At 55.4% G+C, this 19139-nt stretch overlaps 2 protein-coding genes across 2 annotated transcripts; one reads left to right on the top strand and one right to left on the bottom strand.

Annotated features, from left to right (window-relative positions):
* Nucleotides 1–3879: 3879 nt before the first annotated feature.
* Nucleotides 3880–4848, top strand: CUNH16orf92 (chromosome unknown C16orf92 homolog). The gene is made up of 4 exons (XM_055627689.1): nt 3880–3949; nt 4417–4575; nt 4651–4738; nt 4827–4848. The coding sequence occupies exons 1-4, from the start codon at nt 3880–3882 to the stop codon at nt 4846–4848; spliced, it is 339 nt and encodes a 112-aa protein (XP_055483664.1).
* A 285-nt stretch (nt 4849–5133) lies between these two features.
* Nucleotides 5134–11682, bottom strand: Tlcd3b (TLC domain containing 3B). Its single transcript, XM_055627470.1, has 5 exons — nt 10800–11682; nt 9875–9958; nt 7486–7720; nt 6426–6521; nt 5134–6122 (listed from the first exon to the last, which is right to left on the bottom strand). The coding sequence occupies exons 1-5, from the start codon at nt 10922–10924 to the stop codon at nt 5835–5837; spliced, it is 828 nt and encodes a 275-aa protein (XP_055483445.1). The 5' UTR covers nt 10925–11682; the 3' UTR covers nt 5134–5834.
* Nucleotides 11683–19139: the final 7457 nt, after the last annotated feature.

Consider the following 19139-nt stretch of genomic DNA (forward strand, 5'->3'; position numbering starts at 1 on the left):
CCTTCCTTCCTTCCTTCCTTCCTTCCTTCCTTCCTTCCTTCCTTCCTCCCTTTCCTTTCTTCCTTCTTTTCCTTCTTGTCTTCCCTCCATCCTTCCTTTACACGCACTTGTGCATGCCATGGGGGTGCATGCGGAAGTCAAAAGACAGCGTGTGCACCCTGCTCGCCTTCTGCCTGGGGACAAGCTCTCACTATGTAGCTCTGACTGTCCTGGAACTCACAGTGTCGCCTCCCAGCCTCTGCCTCTTTGGTGTGGGGATGCTATCCCGTGGTGTGCACCAGCATGCCCAGCGGTTCTAGGTATTTAAGCTTGGGCCCTCATACTTCTGCTGCAGATGCTCTGCCCGCTCCTAGCCACATCCACACTCTGGAAACGATGCTGGTTCTAAACCTTAAGCAGAGCCCAGGGCAGCACACAGTGGGAACTCTCTACCGTCACTCAGGGCAGACAAGTGGAAGAACAGGAGGTCCAGAGAGCCACTTGAGGGAGAAGGGTCTCACCTGCCTTATTCTGGCCGCTGGGAGTGGGTGCTGGTGGTGGTGATTGCTCTGTGTATTTGTGGGTGGGGCTCAGGGCCAGGTGTGTGAAGGCTGCAGGTGTATTTCCTCTGGACTTTCCACTTCAGCATCTTGCTTGTCGTTCTTAAGCAGAGTGGGAGGGCTGGCAAAGCTGCTTTAGTAGAATTCAGAAGGACGCACCTGAGTACATGAGCGTCTTAAAAAAGAATCTCGAAGGTAAAACACCGCTCAGGTGGGTGCTGTCTCAGAGGCTGGCCCCTGCCTGGTATTGTGGAAGCAGGGCTCGCATCCCATTTCGGATGGGATCTTGCTGTGTGTATTCCTCCTGCTCTAGTCTCGGGAGCACTGCTACGAACCACCCTGCCTACCTCTCTAGGCCTTTTTGTTTAGAAAATAAAAGCTGAGCTGACCCAGACCCAGAAAGACAAACATGATACGTGCTCACTTGTAAGCGGACATTAGTTGTTAAGGAAAGGAGAATCATGCTACAGTCCACAGACCCAGAAAGGCTCAAGGTGGAAACACATGGATCTCCCTGGGAAGGGGAAATAGGATATATTTTTCGGGTGGAGAGCGGGTGGTGGGGATGGGAACAGGAGGGATCAGGCTGGGTGGATGGGGGAATGGAGGGAGAGAGGACTGGAATTGGGGACATTTCAGAAGCAATGTGGAAAACGAGTGCCATGGAAACTCGCTGGAACCCACACGTGACCTTAGTGAAATCTCCTTCCTAGTAACCGGGGATCCGGAGCCCGACCTGGCTCTCTTCTATAACCAGGTGAGACTCCTAGCAATGGGACACCAGCCCTGCCACAAAACCTTCCACCTACCATCTGTCTTGCCTGCAAGATGTGCTGTGGCGATGGTAGCACAGGGCTTGCAGGACTGGTCCAACCTGTGGCTGGTGCCATGAGAGGGAGCCCCCTGGAGGACCAGGAACCAGAGACCGGATAGCCCGGAGATCCAGGAACAAACGCTGGGGCGGGGGCGGGGGGAGTCAATGAAATGATTCCTAATGATATATTTTCTTAAGATTTTACCTATTTATTTTTATGTATATGAGTGCTCTATCTGCATGTACACCTGCAGGCCAGAAGAGGCATGCGACCACCTGCGAGCTGGGAATTGAACTCAGGACCTCTGGAAGAGCAGCCAGGGCTCTTAACTGCTGAGCCATCTCTCCAGCTCCTCCTAATGCTATTCTTGCGATACTCACAGTGCCTGGCCCAAACGTCATCACAGAGATGTCAACCAGCAGCTGATAGGAGCTGACGCATCGACCCACAGCCAAACATGAGGGGAAGCTGTGGAATGGGGTGGGGGGAGAAGTATAGGAGCCAGAGGGGTCAAGGACACCACGAGAACATGACCTTACAGAGTCAACTGAGCCGGGCACACAGGGGCTCACAGATCCTGGAATGACAGTCACCGACCCTGTGCGGGTCTGAGATGGGAGCTCTGTGTGTGCCTGATGGTTGTGCAGATTGGGTTCCTTGTGGGAGTCCCAGCAGTGTGTGTGTGGGTGTCTGAATCTTTCACCTGCACTTGGAACCCCTTTTCTCCTACTGGGTTGCCTCATCCAGCCATGATATGAGGGTCTGTGCCCAGTCTTATTTTATCTTTTTAGGCCATGTTAGGTAGATCTCTCTGGGAGTCCTGTTCTTTTTTTTTGGGGGGGGGGGTGAGTTGATCTGGGGGGAGAAGGGAAGTGGGGAGAGGGACTGAGAGGAGTAGAAGGAAGGGAAACTGCAGTAAACATGGAATTCGTGAGAGAAGAAGGAAAGTTGAAAGAAGAGAGGGAAAGAAAAAAGAGGAGGAGGAAGTGATGCCATGACTGCCTTCCAGCATGGCTGTGGCAACTCCTGAATTCTCACCAGCTGCGATTAACTGAGGAAAAAAACGAAACAAAACAAAAGCTGAGCCTTATGTAGATGTGCACAACCTTTGATCCCAGCATTCTGGAGGCAGAGGCAGACCTCTGTGAGTTCGAGGCCAGCCTGGTCTACACAGTGAGTTCCAGGACGGACAGGATACGTGGTGAGACCCTGCATTAAAAGAAAAGAAAAGAGAGAGGGAGAGAGAGAGAAGGAAGGAAGGAAGGAAAAGGAAAAAAGAAATGCTGATCATGGCAAGGCTGTTAATGTGGAGAACGGGTGGGTTGGTGTGGGAAGGAGAGAGGATCCTTCAGTGAGGAGCCGACCTCGGGGGCAAGTGGAAAAACAGAGTAGCGAGGAGTGTGTGAAACAAGCACAAGCAGAGGCTCAATCAAGGGGACCCTGAAGTGTCCTTGGCCCGGGCGGGCTGGAATACATTTGTGACAGACAGGCCTGACTGCCAATCAGAAACGAGCTACCCCTTACAACTCGAGATGGGGCCTCTGGAGTGCAGGTCGCAATTAGGAAATGACACCAGGAGGACTGCGGGGACTAGAGAAAAGAGACAGGGGTGGGATGGAGGCGGGAAGGGGGGGTGCGTTCATATACCACCAATGTTGTCAAAGGGGAAACTGAGTCACGGTGAGGTGAGTAGACTAGGCTCTTTGAAAGGCCGAGAGACTAGCCTTGGGGAATGAGCCGGGGTGGGGGGCGGGGGTGTGTGTGTGGAATTCCTCTGAAGATAAACTCCCCGCCTCCCCGCGACAACCAGTCCCGGGAGAGCAGCCGGCCTGCCGCACCCGCTGGACCTGCTGTAACCTGTGGGAGAGATGGTGGCACCGTCGGGCCAACACTGCTGCCACCTGGTGGAAAAGCCTGGCGTTTCCCCGGTTCCTCATGCGCTTCCATCTCTGCTAAGCGCTCAGGCCAAGGCTGGAGATGGATGGATGGACACAGAGCCCTGAACCTGGGGGACGGGATGCAGAGGGCAGCCCCACACAGGAAAACGCACACCCTCGGGAGGGGTAGCGCGTCAGGCTTCCTCTTCCCCCTGCGCATTGGTTCGCGCCTCCCTCTTAGGGAGCTCGCAAGTTACGCGAGCCAATCTGCAAATTGCTTGGCGTTAATAAGCTGTGGCTGATCCAAAGGACAGCAGGAGTTGTGTGGCCCGCTTGGGCCTCCTGAATACAGATGCTACGCAAATGCCTTGTCCCAGAGTCCCAGCTAAGTTGCGGGCCACCGCTGACCAGTGACTGTGGTTCTGTGAGAGAACCCAGGGCCTTGTGCATGCCAAGCAAAAAGCTCTACCCCTGGGCTACACCGCCTGACCTCCACCACTTTGTTGTTTTTGTCAGGCTGGGTCCCTGAGCATGAGGCCCAATGGGCTCTTTTCCGTCAGGATCTGGAAGCACCCCAGAGCCAGGCTACCGGAATGTCTCTGGGCTGTGACATCATGGAATCCTGCTCACTCATAGTAGCGGAGAATTATGAGGTTGTGGCAGTGGCTGCCTATGTGCATGTGGATGTGGCTGGCTGAGTTGGGGACCGGAGAAGCAGGTGGGAGGCTGGGCTCGTGGATAGTAGGAACAACGGAGGCTTGAGGATAAGGACAACTTGGTTGTCACAGGAGACCAACCCAGCCCTAGGGCCCTCTCCTCTCCTTTCTTCCCCTTCTCTTTCCTTTCTCCCTTCTTTTTTCCCCTCTCTCCCTTCTCTTCCATCTCATTTTATGAATCTAGGCTCATTATATAGCCCAAACTGACTTCAAACTTGCAGCGACCTTCCTGCCTTTGCTTCCTGATGGTAGGGCTAGAGCCACGAGCCAAGATGCCTTGGCTGACCTTTCTCCTTTCATTCTGCATTAGTGTCCTTTCCTCCCCATCCCAGACATGGTGGGATTCTGATGGGAGGGAGCTCGGCCAGCCCTGGGAGCAAAACAGGCAGGGCCCCGAGTTCTCCTGGCCGCTTCGGTGGACGCAGCGGGGCCCGTGGGCTCTTCTCACAGGCTCTGCCTTGGTTCCTAGCACCCAGAGGAGATGGCACCTGGGCCTCAGGACTGGGAGTCAGCCCCCAGCTCGTCGTAGACAGGCCTGATTTCTTTGATTACCCAGACTCAGACCAGGCTAGCCTCCTTGCTGTAGCCCAGTTCATCGGAGAGAAGCCCGTGACCTTTGTTAGGGCAGGTAGGAAGCAGCTTGGCTAGAGGGGCCTCCCGCCCGGCAGGGTCCGGAGGAGAGCAGCTCTTGACTCTCTGGCAGATTCCGGCTCCCAGCTCTTCCAGCACATCCTGGTGGGCGCCCTGGTGGTGGGCTTCTTCTTCCTGCTCTTCCAGTTCTTCACGCATGCGTGAGTCCTGTCCCCACGCCTACCCTGCCCCTTCCAGAGAACTCAAGTCCCCCGGGCACCCCTCCTCATGTGATTGCACACCCCTCAGGAGCTTCCAGAAAGGGGCCTGAGGAAAGGGACAGCGGAGCGGACGGCAGCCCTGGACGGACGCAGCCTAGGGCCACGCCTGCGCCGAGCCCTCCTGAGAAATAAAGGTGGCACCTCCTTCCTTCCCCGACTGTGCAGTGCTCCTCCATGCCGCCATTCATGCAGGCCCTTCCTCCCAGGATCCTCTCTGTGGCCATTCGTGGCACACCCCCTCCCATCTCCTCCTTCCTCCCTTACTATTTAGTGGTCCTCCAAGCCCTCACAGCCTCCCTTCCCAGACTCAAACACCGGACCCAAGGGCCTTGCTGGCGTTCAGGAAGATCGTCTTTATTAGCAGTCTGTAAAAGCACCTCCCGGGGTCTGTGTGTGGCCCCAGACTGGAGGAAGCCGCGAGAGGCCTGTAGCACCAGGGACAAGCCGGGGCCCGAGGGCTAAATATGCCCCTGACAGAAGGGACTGGCCTGGCGCCTGCCCCCAGAGCTGCTCAGCGCTGGGAAGGTTGTAGGGGAGCAATCGCCTCCCTCCCCTCACCCCAACAGATTAGCTTGATGCGGGCCAATCAATAAATAAGGTCCCTCAGCATGGTCCCCCGCAGGAAGGCGCAGGGGTCCCCTGCCCTCTCGGGGTGCCCACACGGGGTGAGTCAGGGGGTCTTCTCTCTGCCGGGCGATGGGGAGCAGAGAGGGATTTGCAGCAGCAGGGCTGGGGTGTCCTTGGCAGCGGGGGACCACCCCCATGTCCCTTGACTCCTTGGTCCCACTGAGTCCCGGCTCTCGTCCCCCTTCCTTTCATTTTGAGGCTCTCCATCCCGGTCCCCTCTCTTCCTGCCTGCCAGTCTGACCTCAGCTCCCAAGGGCATATAGCTCCTCCCCATCTGAGTCCATCTGTCTTGGGGCTGTCAAGGCAAGGGACTCCTGGCTCTCACCCCCCCCCCCCATACACATCCATTGGCCCCAAAGCGCTGTCTCCACAGGGGCTGGGGAGGGGGGGGGGTTCCCAGGCCCCAGCCTCAATCCTGGGTCTGACAAGGAGAGGGTGGTGGGGAACCTCGGGGTCGGAAGAGGCGGCAGGCCCCTCGGCAAATGAGGAAGAACCAGTAGAGCTGGGGAGCGAGGAGCAGCGCGGCGCCCAGGTTGACGTGGGCCGGGATGGCCAGGGGCACCGAGAGCAGGGGCAGGCCGGCGTGGCGCCCGTAGGCCCAGTACAGGTAGGGGAAGAGCAGCACGCGGCAGCACAGGAAGCTGAGCAGCATCAGGGCGCCGTTGACCTTATGCAGCATCGTGTGCTGCTGCTTGTACTGCGGACGGAGGGGCGTGGCAGAGCGAGAAGAGGCGGCTCCCAGCTGCCCCTCCCCGCCTGTGGCTCTTCCCACAGCCGGCACTGCACCCCGGCCCAGGTTTCACTAGGCAGCCCAGGCTAGTCTCAGACTCACGCTCTTCCTGCCTCAGTTTCCCCCAGTGCTAGTGTTACGGGCACATACCGCCGTGCTGAAAGGCTGCATGGTCTTTAAGGAATCCCCCCCCCCCAAAAAAAAAAAAAAAAAAACCAAACAAACAAAACCCAGAGGTGTCCACCCCACAGGCCCCTCGGTCACTCTCACCTGGATGAGGATCTTGCCCAGGCAGACGAAGGGGGTGCTGACTTCCGCCATCAGCATGCAGCCTAGAAAGAAATCTCCCTTGCCCTGTCGCCACACCTGGGGGAAGAGGCAAGTCTGAGGAGCACCGCCTTCAGGGATGCTGAGGGCTCTCGCTCTCTCGCTCCCCCTTCCCTCCCTCTCCTCTGTGTGTGTGTGTTCATGTGTATATGTACATGTGTGTATATGGCTAGAGGTCCATTTCCTCAATTGCCTTGATTTTCTGTCTTTTTTTTTTTTTTTTTTTTTGAGGCAGGGTCTCTCACCGAACCTGGGAGAACTCACTTGGCTGCACGGCTGGCCAGCAAAGCCCCAGGAATTGTCCTCTTTTTCCTTCCCCGAAGCTAGTGGTTAAGCACACACCAGCTTTTCAAACAGCCCTTTGCAAGAAGACTCCTTACCGGACCGGCAGAGCCATCTCCCCGGCCCTGTCCCAATCCCCACCTTCCCCCTGCCCCCCATGTCAGGGTTTCTCTGTTTGGCCAGAGGCTGTCCTGGAACTCACTCTAGACCAGGGCGGCCTTGAACTTAGAGATCCACCTGCTTCTGCCTCCCGAGTCGATAAGCTTTAAGACAGGCACGGCCACTGTGGGGCTTTTTTTTTTTTTCCAGACTATTGTCTCATGTAACCAGACTGGCTTCAAACCCACCGTGTGGCAGAGGACGACTTTAAACCTCATATCGTCTTGCTCCCACTCCCAAGCGCTAAGGTTACAAATGTGCTGCCATGCTGGCCTTACAACGTGCTGGGGATTAGACCTGGGGCTTCGTACACGTTAGGGAGACATGCTACCAGCTGAGAGACATCCTCAGCCCAGAGAGACACTCAGTCCCGGGTTCCCAACCCTCAGTGTGCTGCCCACAAGCGTGCAGACGGAGAGGGTGTGCCTTGTGCCACAGAAGGGCAGGCTCCCATACGGGTAGCCAGTGCCCATCCCAAGTCCTGCCTCGTGGGACCCGAGCACTGGGGAGGAGCCTCTCCCGGGCACCCCGGAGTCTCCTGGCTGCGGAAGGGAGGACTCACCACTGACAGAGGGAAGCACACCAGCACCATGGCCGCGTGGTGGAGCACCATGAGGAACTCCTTGTGCAGGTAGCCGCGCACCACGGCCCAGGTGCTGCCCGCGGCTCTGGGCGTCCCGTCTTCCCCTCCGTGCCCTTTAACCTGGTGCTTGTGCCAGTGGCAGAGGAACATGGCGTAGATGTCATAGATGAAGTAGGGGACCGCAAACTGTGTGTAGGCCGAGGAAAGCCAGTGCCTGCGGGGAGGGGGGAGAGAAGGGGGGGACAGGTGGTGGGTGAGAAACCGGCCAAGGCCAGGCAGTCTCGCAGACCAGGAAACCCACCCTCTCCCCATGTCTCTATCTCTGTCCTCCGTCCACCCTTTGCCTCGGCAGTCTCTTGGGGAGAGGAGACCAGAGAAACTGCAGACTGGGCAACCAAGGATGGGAAGGAGCCAGGGTGCCCGGTTAGGTGCCAGTGAGGAACTTCCAAGTACTGTGGGGAGCTGTGGCCCACGACCAGCTGACAGGACAGCCTATCGAGTGCCAGGCGCTACATCAGCAACTGGTTCACGCCTCGTGAAAGCCCAGGTCATGGAGAGGCCAAGTAACCTGGTGGCCAAGAAATAACCACAGGAGTCCTCGCCTTTGGCCCCCTGTCTCAGAAGGATGGAGGGTTAGAGCCAGTCCCCGGAGCAGCACAGGGACCGGCACCACAGCTTGCCTTTGCTCTGGCGTGGCAGGTCTATTGTTAGTCAGGTATGGCCAGCAGGAAAGAGAAAATGCCGGGCAGAGATGCCAAGAACAGAGAGAGTTCTACAGACTTTGGAGTAAACAAATACGGGAAGGCCAAGAAGACGCGGCGTGGCACTTTTTTTTTTTTTTTCCCTTGAGTCAGCACAGAGGCTTTCTCAAGCCCAGGAATCCTCAGACAGGCCTGAGGTGGGGGCAGGAGACAGAAAGGCCCCGGAGGGAGCAGAGCAAAAGCCGATGCCAGGTGTGGGTGCTGGTGAAGGGAGTGAGGGGATGGGGGGGTTTACAAAGGCAGCGGCAGCTTATCCAAGCAGACTGTCCTGAGCAGGGAGAGGCGGCCCACTGTTTCAGGGACCTGTGTTGCCCTGATGTAGGGGGACGTGTTCAGGAGGCAGAGAGGGGTGGTAGGGGAGAGGCGGCGGAGACAGGACCCAACCATGCTTAAGGAAGGCTCAGAGCCTGCCCAGGGCTGGGGCGAGGGTTGGAAGCCAGAGGGCTCCAGGCTGTGGGGGAGCCAGAAGGCCCTGGGTTCACAAGCGAGGTGTTAGATTCCATCCCCACCCTCTTGGCAATTAGGTGCTCAGAAGTAAGAACAGCTGCTGCCCGGATTAGCCCTGATCCTCCCACCTACCTAAGGATTAAAGGAGGAACAAGGCCAAGAGTGGACTTGAGGGTGGGAACTCGAGAGCCCAAAGGTGACCTCTAGGTAAGAACAGGTGAGGAGGAAATGCCCGGCACCAAGGCCCCTCTTAGAAGGATCAAGGACAAATCAAGTCGTGGAGAAGGATCCTAAGAGTTAAGCCTCTGCCTGATGGAGCCCATTGAGCACTGTTCTAGGCACTGGACCTACTCAGTTCCCGCCTGCAGAAGCCCTTCTGGGGAGGACTGTGTCCTCACTCTAGATCCTCGGAGCAGAGAACTCAGCCCATGGGAAAAGAAGAGACAAACAGACACCTGGATGGAGAGCAGGCTCACACAGACAGTGCTCCCTCGGGCTCAAAGGACAGCAAGGAAGGGCAGTCAGGACAGAAGCTATAAGTCAAGGAAGGGCATTCTGGGCACACAGCAAACTGGCAGCGGCCCACGGCGAGCTAAAATGGGCAGATCAGCACCACGGACAGGGCCAGCGTTTCCCTGCGCCCTCCTCCTGCCCCACCTCTCAGGCCCTGGGCCTTTTTGGCAAGCACCAAATACTGCAGTAGCTGCCAGTGCCAAATTTTGGCCTCTTCACCCCCCAACCCCCACTGCCTGACCCTTGGTGGCTCTGTTTGTGTCATCACTTTCTCTTCTCCCCCGGACACGAGTTGAGGCCAGACACATGGATAACAGAAGGAGTTGGGAGGAGCGTGGTGAGGAGACTCAGTAAAGTACTGGATGGAAGCAGAATATGAGGGACACAAGAGTTGGAGAAGGCACGGCTGACATTCAGAACCTATGACAAGAGGCCGGGGAGACAACCAGGAAGTGCTTTGAGGATTCTCTTTGATCTCTCCCGTTGCTTCCTTGTTTCTGACCATTAAGACGGGATGGGATAAATTTATCCCTGGTTGTGGCAATCACATGAGCTTTTGGGGCCCCGGTTCAGGGACCACTACAGATCTGGGGGATCCCAGGTCCCACACCTAGGCACCTGGGCAAAGATGGTCACAAGGCACTTACTGGTCGTCAATGATGTGCTTGCAGGAGGTGGAAACTATGTAGCCAGCTGTGGAGGCCATGATGGCTTGGACAGAAGACACCAGCCTAGGGAGACAGAGTAAAGAGTGAAAATAAGGTGTGTGCCTCCGTTTCCCCCCTCACTACCACAGTCACCGGGCTTTGGACTCCGTGCCATTCCTCCTCCTCCTCCTCCTCCCAGGCCATGCTCCCCCACCATGGCTTTCAGCTAAGCCGTGCTCAGCTGGGATCCCTCAGTTCCCGCTTCTCCCAGCCTTCTTCATTCCTAGTTTGTGGCGGTTGAGTTTTCTTCCTCCCAGGACACCAAGGAGGTCATCCTGAGGTAAGCCAGTGCTTGGGAATGGCTGACAGTGAGGTCCCTCCCTGGGGAGGGAGGGGAGGAACCCATGAGGGCCAAAGGAGGCCTGCACTCCTTCGGCACCCAGTCAGCCTGCAGCTCATGCCTACAGGCACTGGCCCCACAGTGACCCCAAGCTCCCTACCCCCAGGCCACAGTCCCAATTCCCCCTAATTGTTACTACGATCCTCTTCCTGATGGCCTTATTCTAGGGATGTGCAAGTCTCACTGTCTACTTCTCTGTGCCCTGACTCCCCCAAACCCTGGCCCTGAAAACCATGGTCTTGCCCCTTGGCTCATTCCTGGGTATCTTGTGGGACTGTTTAGTCACAGGCTGGCCTGCCTTACAGGATGGGAGGGTGATAAGGGGAAGCAAGAAGATCAAGCTGAATAGTAGACCAGATGGCTGGGTTTCAATAAGGTCTCCAGGGAAGGTGAGGTTCAAGGAGGGAAGGAAGCATGGAGGTAAACCTACCCACTGCTACAGGGCCCAGGGAGGTGCTGGGGTCCCTTCCCCAGGAAGCCTGTGGGGGAGAGGGGGGCTGAACTCACGGAGGGCATGCCATTTACCTGGCGGAGACAATGACCGCGTCGGCCTCCCCCCAGCGCAGCTGGGGCAGCCTCTGGAGCGTGTTCTTGGATAGGAGGAAGAGTCCGGGGAACACCACCCCCCCAGCCACCATTGGGGTAAGCATGGTGACTTGGGACCCGGGCAGGGAGACCGGAGGGTCCAGAAAGGACAGGAAGGCCAAACTGAGGGGGTAAGAGGTGGAGAAGGGATGGCAAGCCAGGGAGGGAGAGAGAAAGAGGGAGGGGGAGGCACAAAGGGGCCAGGGCGGGGACAGGATGGGACAAGGGGGCCGGTTCAGAGCAAGGGAGAGAGGGACTTCAATGAGACTGGGGACACAGGAAGAAAGAGCCAGCTAGGCAGAGTGGGGGGGGGGACGCCGGTGAGAGGGATGGGAAGAGCCGACCAAGGGAAGACTTGAGAGGACCGAGAGGGAGAGGGGACAGGAGGAGGAGGAGTAGGATGCAGCTGGGGGAGGGGAGGGAGAGCCGCGGCAGGTGGGGGGGTTACGTGGAGAGGCTGGGAGGGCCCGAGGAGGCGGGGTGGGGGGGGGACGGTGGTGCCAGCCCTGGCAAAAGGGAGGGAGGGCAGGACGGAGCCGAGCGGGGGAGCGGCAGCCGGGGAATCGGTCAGCAGTCGACACGCGTCTCCCGCCACCACAGGCTGCCGCCACCTCCTCCTGCCGCTGCCACAGCCCTGCTGCCCTGTGCAGGCACTGCACAGGGCATGATAGAGGTGGTGCCCAGCCCCCTGCCCCCTCTGTGAGGAGGGGGAGGGGGAGGGGGAGCCACCAGCTTGGGGAGGACGGGAGAGGGGGAGGGGAAGGATGGCACCGACCAGACACCGAGAAACCGGACCGCAGCGTTGTCTCCCATGCAGCTCTGAGCCACAGCAGCGGCTGCGACAGAGATGGGGAGGGTGGGGGGGGGGAGACAGGGAAAGAGGGAGGGGGAGGCCCTTAAAGAGACAGGAGCTGCAGCGCAGGGGGCCTGCTGGGGACAAGGACTATGGAAGAGATGGCTCTTTTCTTGGGGGGAAAAAAGGTAGCCCCGGGCTCCTTCAGCTGGGGGGGGGCACTGAAGCCCCCTTTCCCATCAGCACTTTGAAAATGTCTGGCATTTTCCTCCCGTCAGTGATTATAAATCTGAATGTGTGTCCCTCAGTGGACTTTCGGGATCTCAGCTTAGAGCCAGCCAAGAAGGTTCCCTGGGGAAGGCGGCCTGAGCAGGGGGTGTTTCTTGCTTTCCCTGAAGGGAACACTGAAGACATGGGTAGGAATGAACCCACCTCCCCGGGTCCTTCAGACCTAGAGCCGCCACCACCCGCCCCCAGCTCCCCCAGTCAGGGGTGGAATCTACCCAGGTACCGAGCCCCTCCCTGCGCTCTGCCTCACACTGCCTGGTGTCCTTTGCCTCACTAACAGCACCCGCAATCTCTGCTCCTCTGCTTCCTAGGGGTCAGGGAATGGTCCTGAGGTGTGAGCCAAGACCCCCAGGCAGAAAGTTAATGACAGGCACAGGGCTAAGTGGGGACAGGGAGCTCACTAGCGGAGCCCTTTTGGCAGGGCTCTGACGGCCGGCACCGGGTAAAAACAGACACTAGGCAGAATGGCTCATCCTGGCGGCAGGACGCTCAGGAGGCTGAAGCAAGGGGATCCCTCGTGGAGGCCAGCGTGGGCTGCAGGGGAAGCACCACACAGAGCCACAGAAGCTCACTTTCCTCAGACTGCATGGCCTCCTGGAGCCCCTTTCTCTCCTTGGCTCCTATTCCTCTGAACAGTCCTGCCTACGAACGGGAAGAGCCTGGGGCCTGGTTGACAGAGCCCCCTTGTTTAATCTAAGGGGAAGCACAGGGGGATTTAGGCCTAGCCCACAACTGCTCCTCGCTCTTACTTTGGCCTCCTGGAGCCCTGCCTTTCCCAGACCCATCAGTCCTTCAGATTTGAATACCACGGGGCCTGATACCTAACTGTAGTTTGGATTTCCCACTGGCCCTGAGAGAAGCCTCAAAAATCTGCTGACAACTGACCTTTCCAGCCCACAGCCTACTTACTCCCTTGCTCCCTGGAGGAAGGGGCTGATTTGCTAGTTCGTGCTGCCCTCTAGTGGCAGTCTGTGGGAACGGCCAAGGGAAGTCTTGGCGCCGGCAGGTGTGGACAATTGCAGACCTGAATACTATCTTTTAGGGTTGGAGAAGAAGAAACCAAGGCTTATAGGTTAGGAAAAAAACAAAACAAAAACAACAACAAAAAAAACACCCAACTTGTCAAGCCGGACATGGTGGCCCATGCCTTTAATCCCAGCACTTGGGAGGCAGAGGCAGGTGGATCACCGTGAGTTTGAGGTCAGCCTGGTTTACAAAGTGAGTCCAGGATAGCCAGGGCCACACACAGAGAAATCCTGTCTTGAGAAAACAAACAAAAACAAGCAAACAAACAAACAAACTTGTCAAGATGAAACAGGCATGCACATTAGTAAGATGGGATTTCAAGCTTGTGTTTGTTTCACTCCGGGAAAAGCCAGGGACACAGGTGTGCAGGAGGCGGAGGCAGAGGCAGGCAGGTCCCTGGGAGCTCTAAGCCAGCCTGATCTATACAGCAAATTCCCAGAAGAATCCCAGCCTAGCCTGAGCTGCTGAGCTGCTAGTATAGGGACAGGCCTGTAATCCCAGTACTCGGAAGGCTGAGGCAGGAGGTTCACGGAGAGTAACAGGATAAAAACAAAGGCTGAAAAAGTTCTGAGACAACCCATCTATACTGGGATCTGATGCCCTCTTCTGGCGTGCAGGTGTACATGCAGATAGAACGCACACACACACACACACACACACACATATACAACAAGACAACAAAAACATACAAAACCAAGACAACAAAGTGAACAAAGGAGTAAAAGGCACTAAGTTGGGGATGATGAGCTGGTATCCAGACTCCTTTGGCTGAAGATCAGAGACATGGTCAAGGGACTGTGCGCTAACTGTGGGCAGTGCAGGTTAGGGCGAAGCGGCCCAGGGAGCTTTGGGATTTGTGCTTTCGATTTTTGTTCTCTCTGCTAGGGATCTGCACAGACAGCTTGGCAAATTCTGCCTTTCGGGGCCGGAGAGCCAGCTTGGTGGTTAGCTGGCCTTTCAGAGGCTCTGGGCTCCATATACAGCATTGAAAAGAAGGAAAAAGAAAAACAAACACCCAAGTCCTGCTTCCCGCACCCCTGTCCCAGCTGCGCCCTGGGGGCACAACCCACCCCACAAACACGTTTTCCCCGCCATGGTGTTTGCCAGCAGAAGGTGGGGTCTACTGAAATACAAGTTTGAATCAGCAGTTAAAAGGCAACCAGTTTCAGTCCCGTGAGATGGCTCAGCAAGCGAAGGCGCTTGTCCCCAAGCCTGATGTCTGAGTTCCATCCTTGGAACACCTGGAGGAAGGAACCCCTACAAGCTGTCCTCTGAGGCCCATGCGTGGGCCACGGCACGTGCGCCCCCTCTGACTAAATGTAATGTAAACAATTCTAAAAGAAACAAAAACAAAAAAAACCAAAGCTATTGGCTGGATTCACATAAAAGCTCAATTGCTAGCACTTGGGAGACCGAGGCAGGAAAAGCGCCTGGTGTGAGACCAGGCTGGCTTACAGAATAAAGCTGTCTCTCAGCGGGAGAGGACTGGGATGCAGTTGGGTTGGTAGGGTACTGGCCTGGCTCACACAGCCCCAGGCTGGGTTCCCATGCTGGTTCTGTGAGGCCTGGCTGGAGCCCAAAGTCTTCTGCTCTCACGGGGTGTCCCATGAACCCTGCCCTACACCTCCTCAGAGCCCACAGCCCTTAGACACATGATCCTCACAGTGTCTGAGGAAAACAGAAAGTGGTATTAACAGACCCATTTCCAAACGAGGGAGCGGAACCTCAGTGACTTGCAAGAGATTCCATTAATGGGGTCCTGTCCCCACTGCCCTGTGTCCTCCTCTGAGGCCACCCCAGCTGCTCTTGAGACGCATCAGTTCCACAAGCCCAGGAAAGAGACTCCACCCTACCCATCTTACTTTGACGCCACCAAAACAGCCTCTGGCCTCTCCATCCTCCGAAAGCTGGTTTGGTTCTGCAGCCCCCAGCAGAGGAGAGCAAAGCACACTGGGAAGAATACACAGCCCAGCAGGAAAAGCAGGGCCATGCCTGTCTGCAGGAGAGAAAGGCGGCCATGAAAACAATACTCTTCAGGCACACTACCTACCCCAGCCCCCATCACTGCAAATCACAATGGCCCTTGAGCCCCGCTCCTCTCTAGTCTCTAGTCACTGTAAGGCACTAGGCAGGCCTGTAGTCTTTTTGGATCCTTAGTGGACTTTGTTGTTGTTGTTTGGTCTAAGACAGGGCCTTGCCATGTCTGCCAGGCTGGCTTTGAACTCCTGGTCATCCTGTCTCAGCCACCTAGGATCTGAGAGTACAGCCCTGTGCCACCACGCCCAGCCTTTATTGTATTTTCACATCATTAATCCAAGGCAACTGGACATACTGTTTGTGTGTTGGCTCCTTTGAGATAGGGCCTCATGTAGCGAAGGCTAGACCTGAAATTGCCACGTAGCCCAAGCTGGCCTTGTATCCCATATCTACCTCTTCATTGCTGGGGTTACAGGTGCATGCCATCACACCCTACTGCTTTGTTTTAAACCCACTTCTGGCTAGTTCAGTTTTTCCTAATGCCCCTGGCGCTGGTCCATGCTCCCAGAACTCATCCTATTTTGGTTTTTCCTGGTAGCACGGAGCAGCAGTCCCAGAACTCAGGAGGCTGAGGAAGAAGGATCACAAGTTGGAGAACATCATGAGCTACACAGCAAGACCCTGTCTCAAAATGAACAAAAACAGAGGTCTGGAAAGATGGCCCAGTGATTTGGTGTCCTGACTGCTCTTGCAGAGGACGTGGGTTTGATTCCCAGCACCCTCAGGGTTTCCCAACCCTCTGTAACTTCAGTTCCAGGGACCCACTGCCCTCTCCTGGCCAGCTTGGGCACTGCATGCACATGCGGGCAAAAACACCCATACACACACACACTTTTTTTTTTTTTTCTTGAGACAGTCTTTCTGTGTAATCTGGCTGTCCTGGAACTTGCTGTATGGATAAGGCTAAGGCTGGCCTCGAAATTATAGAGCTCTGCCTGCCTCTGCCTCCTAGTGCTGGGAGTAGAGAGTCTTAAAAATAAAAAATAAAATAAAAAAAGTCAAGTGTACAGCTCAGAGGTTGGGACACTTGCATGTGTGAGGCTCTGGGTTCAGTCTTTAGAGGACACACCCAGGCACAGAGACAGAGAGAGAAAGGGGAGAGAGAGAAACAAACAGAAAAACTCCACGACCACATTCCTCTCTCCCTTCACCCTGCTGATGTTCCTGCCCTCGCTCTACCCGGCTGCAGCCTCTGCAGATACACACCCAGTCCTGTGGCGTCTGTCTCAGACTTGTCCCGGGCCTCACTTCTCTGGGACAAAGATGGGAGGGCAGGGGAGAGGCTGACGTTTCTCCTCAGCAACCAGACTTGCAAAGAGGGAGGGAGGGGGTGTTCAAATTGTCAAAATACTTGAAGTTTTAAAACAACATTAAAAGAAAGAAATTTCGAGAGGTTATTATCCCATAAAAAGAAAAAAAGAAAAAGAAAACAGAAATCCTGGAATGCATATCTTTTATGTATTATGTTGCCCCAAAAAGCCTCTCCTCCCATCCGCTCCAAGGAGGAGAGGAGTCGGGGAGGTCCAGGAGCGATGGAGGGACTTGGCGCCTGCCATCCTGCATCCTCTGAGTGGCTTTAGGGGACCTTCCCACCATAGAAGGAAGGTGTCAAACTGCTCCACGGAGGCAGTTGGACAGGCGGGAATGTCAGCCTCCCATTGGTGGACTGGTGAGATTATGCCGTCCTCCCATTGGCCAGCCTCCCGACACGAGGCTCTATCATTTGTTCGTGTTCTCGAGGAAAGGGATGAGGCGTTCTAGTGCCTTTAGGTAGAACTGACCAATTAGAATTTGCTGATGATTTGACGGACAGCCACGGTTCAGGGGTGGAGCCGAAATCGAAAGCAAGAGCAGAGATGGGTCCGGGTAAGTCACTGATTTCCAAGGTGGCATCACGAGCTAAAGTTGACAGTGTCAAGGTTGGGCTGGTCCGCATCTCAAAATCAGATTCCACAGATGACCAGAGAAGCATGTGGGTGGGGCGGCCCAGGTCTCAGATAGACATGGAAAAATAGGCCAGCTACTCAAGATAGACCTTTTGTTTTTTGTTTTTTGTTTTTTTTTTTTGAGACATGTAGCCCAGGTTGGCCTCACGCTCATTATGTGACTAAGGATGACCTTGAACTTCTGATCCCCTTGCAAGTGCTAGGGTTACAGAAGGACCTTACCACCGCTGGTCTTATGCAGTGGTGGGAGAGAACTTCATATATGCTTAGCATGACATCACAACTGCACTACCTCCCCAGTCTGTCTGTCTGTCTCCTCTCTCTCTTTTGTTTTGCTTTTTTGTTGTTGTTTGTTTTTTCAAGACAGGGTTTCTCTGCGGTAGCCTTGACTCTCCTGGACCCTCTTTGTAGATCAGGCTGGCTTCGAACTCACAGAGATCCACCGGCCCCTGCCTCCCCGAGTGCTGGAATTACAGGCGTGTGCCAGCATTTCCGGCAAGCCCCTGTCTCTTAAAGTAAATATAGACGCTGGGAGTGTGGCTCGATGGTAGAGCCCTTCCGAGCATCCATAAAGCCCTCTGCTCGCTCCTCCTCACCCACCAGAGGAGAAAACCGACAAATGAAACAGACCCGAGCGCCTGTAGTTCCGGAACCTGGAGAGCTGAAGCGGCAGATCACCAATTCTGGGCCAGCCTGTGCTACACAGAGTCCCTGCCTGGGAAACCTCAGACCAACCCAACCCAACCCAACCAGGGGTGGACGTGCATGTGGGAGAAGCAGGAACCAGCCTGCTGCTTGTCTTCCTGGTAACACCCACAGGAGCATTTCACTTCGGGAGGGGTACAAACAGGCCCTCCCGGAGAACCCCCGGAGGCTCGGGAATGCAGTGTATATGAGTAGACAAGTCTAAACATTTTGTTTATGTTTTGTTTGGGATTTTTTTTTCAAGACTGGGTCTCACTATGTAGCTCTGGCTGAGTTGGTTTCTCTAATGTTCCGCAGGTGTAGAAAACATAAAGGAACTGCAAGGAGTTTTTTGTTTGTTTGTTTGTTGTTTGTTTTTCTTTCAAGACAGGGTTTCTCTGTGTAGCCTTGGCCATCCTGGACTCGATGTGTAGACCAGGCTGGCTTCGAACTCACAGAGATCTACCTGCCTCTGTCTCCCCGAGTGCTGGGATTACAGGCGTGAGCCGCCATGCCCAGCTGGGAAAGGAGTTTTGATTGTTTGCTCGTTTTTGTTACTGTTTAGTCCCGGGGTGGGGATTGAACCCATGACAGGGCTGTCTCTGAGCCCTGGGACAGCTGTTTTCTTCTGGACATGCAGCTTACCCCGTGCTGTAGAGCCAAGAGCTGGGAAGCTTCAGACCCGCGATTCACTGGAACCTTTTAGACTCTTCTACGTTTCTTTTTCTTCTCCCATTGTCAAGGTCTTCTTGTCTTCAGCCAAATAGTCCACAGCTGCACAGGTTTGTCTGAGATAGGAAAGAGGGGGCCACACCAGAGCTGCCTCCAGTCTCAGTGACCCACAGATTTCCCATCATGATAGAGTCCACGTGCCCTAGCCCCGAATGACCCCCAGCCCAGTTAACTTTCTCACAGTACCGAGCCCCCATTCCGTGCAATGGCCTGGGATTTTCCCACATCCCCCGCCAAATGCAAATCATGATTTTGCAACCTACCAGCGGGTAATGACCCACTTAGGAAAATCTGGGCTTATTGCAATCTTGAACCTTTCATAAATACATCCCCAAGGAGGCTTTCGTTAATTTCCCCTAATCACTTCCTATAGGGAAAATGTTGATAACACATATACACTGTGTATCTGTTTATGCGATTCAAAAAAAACCTTAAATGGGTCTTTAAAATAGAACCAAGTTTTTAATGAGTAGTCCACACTGAGACAGGATTGAGAGGTTGATGCCAGCCTGGGTTACGGAGCGAGAACGTGTCTCAGAAACACGAAGGCCAGCGAGATGGCTCAGTGGGCCAAACGTTCTTGCTGGGAAGGGCTAATGACCTCATCTGATCTCAGAACCAAGGTGAAGCAGAAGAAGCAATTCCACAAGGCTGTCCTCCATTGTCACCGTGGCCTGGGTGTGACACTCCACGATATAAAGAATGAAAGTCAATTTAAAAAAGAACTTTAAGCCAGAAGGTGCTGGCTCACACCTTTAATCCCAGCACTTGGGA

The sequence above is a fragment of the Psammomys obesus genome, unplaced genomic scaffold, assembly GCF_907164565.1.
Source record: "Psammomys obesus unplaced genomic scaffold, mPsaObe1.curated_primary_1811, whole genome shotgun sequence".
Lineage (NCBI taxonomy): Eukaryota > Metazoa > Chordata > Mammalia > Rodentia > Muridae > Psammomys > Psammomys obesus.

Bases quoted from the DNA above. Each gene is read 5' to 3' on its own strand.
- CUNH16orf92 (XM_055627689.1), top strand. From the start codon at position 3,880: ATGAGGTTGTGGCAGTGGCTGCCTATGTGCATGTGGATGTGGCTGGCT. The intron at 3,950-4,416 runs GTGGGAGGCTGG...CTTGGTTCCTAG, and splicing joins GTTGGGGACCGGAGAAGCAG to CACCCAGAGGAGATGGCACC. The intron at 4,739-4,826 runs GTGAGTCCTGTC...CACACCCCTCAG, and splicing joins TTCCAGTTCTTCACGCATGC to GAGCTTCCAGAAAGGGGCCT.
- Tlcd3b (XM_055627470.1), bottom strand. From the start codon at position 10,924: ATGCTTACCCCAATGGTGGCTGGGGGGGTGGTGTTCCCCGGACTCTTC. The intron at 9,959-10,799 runs GTAAATGGCATG...CTGTCTCCCTAG, and splicing joins GCGGTCATTGTCTCCGCCAG to GCTGGTGTCTTCTGTCCAAG. The intron at 6,123-6,425 runs GTGAGAGTGACC...CTCCGTCCGCAG, and splicing joins TGGGCAAGATCCTCATCCAG to TACAAGCAGCAGCACACGAT.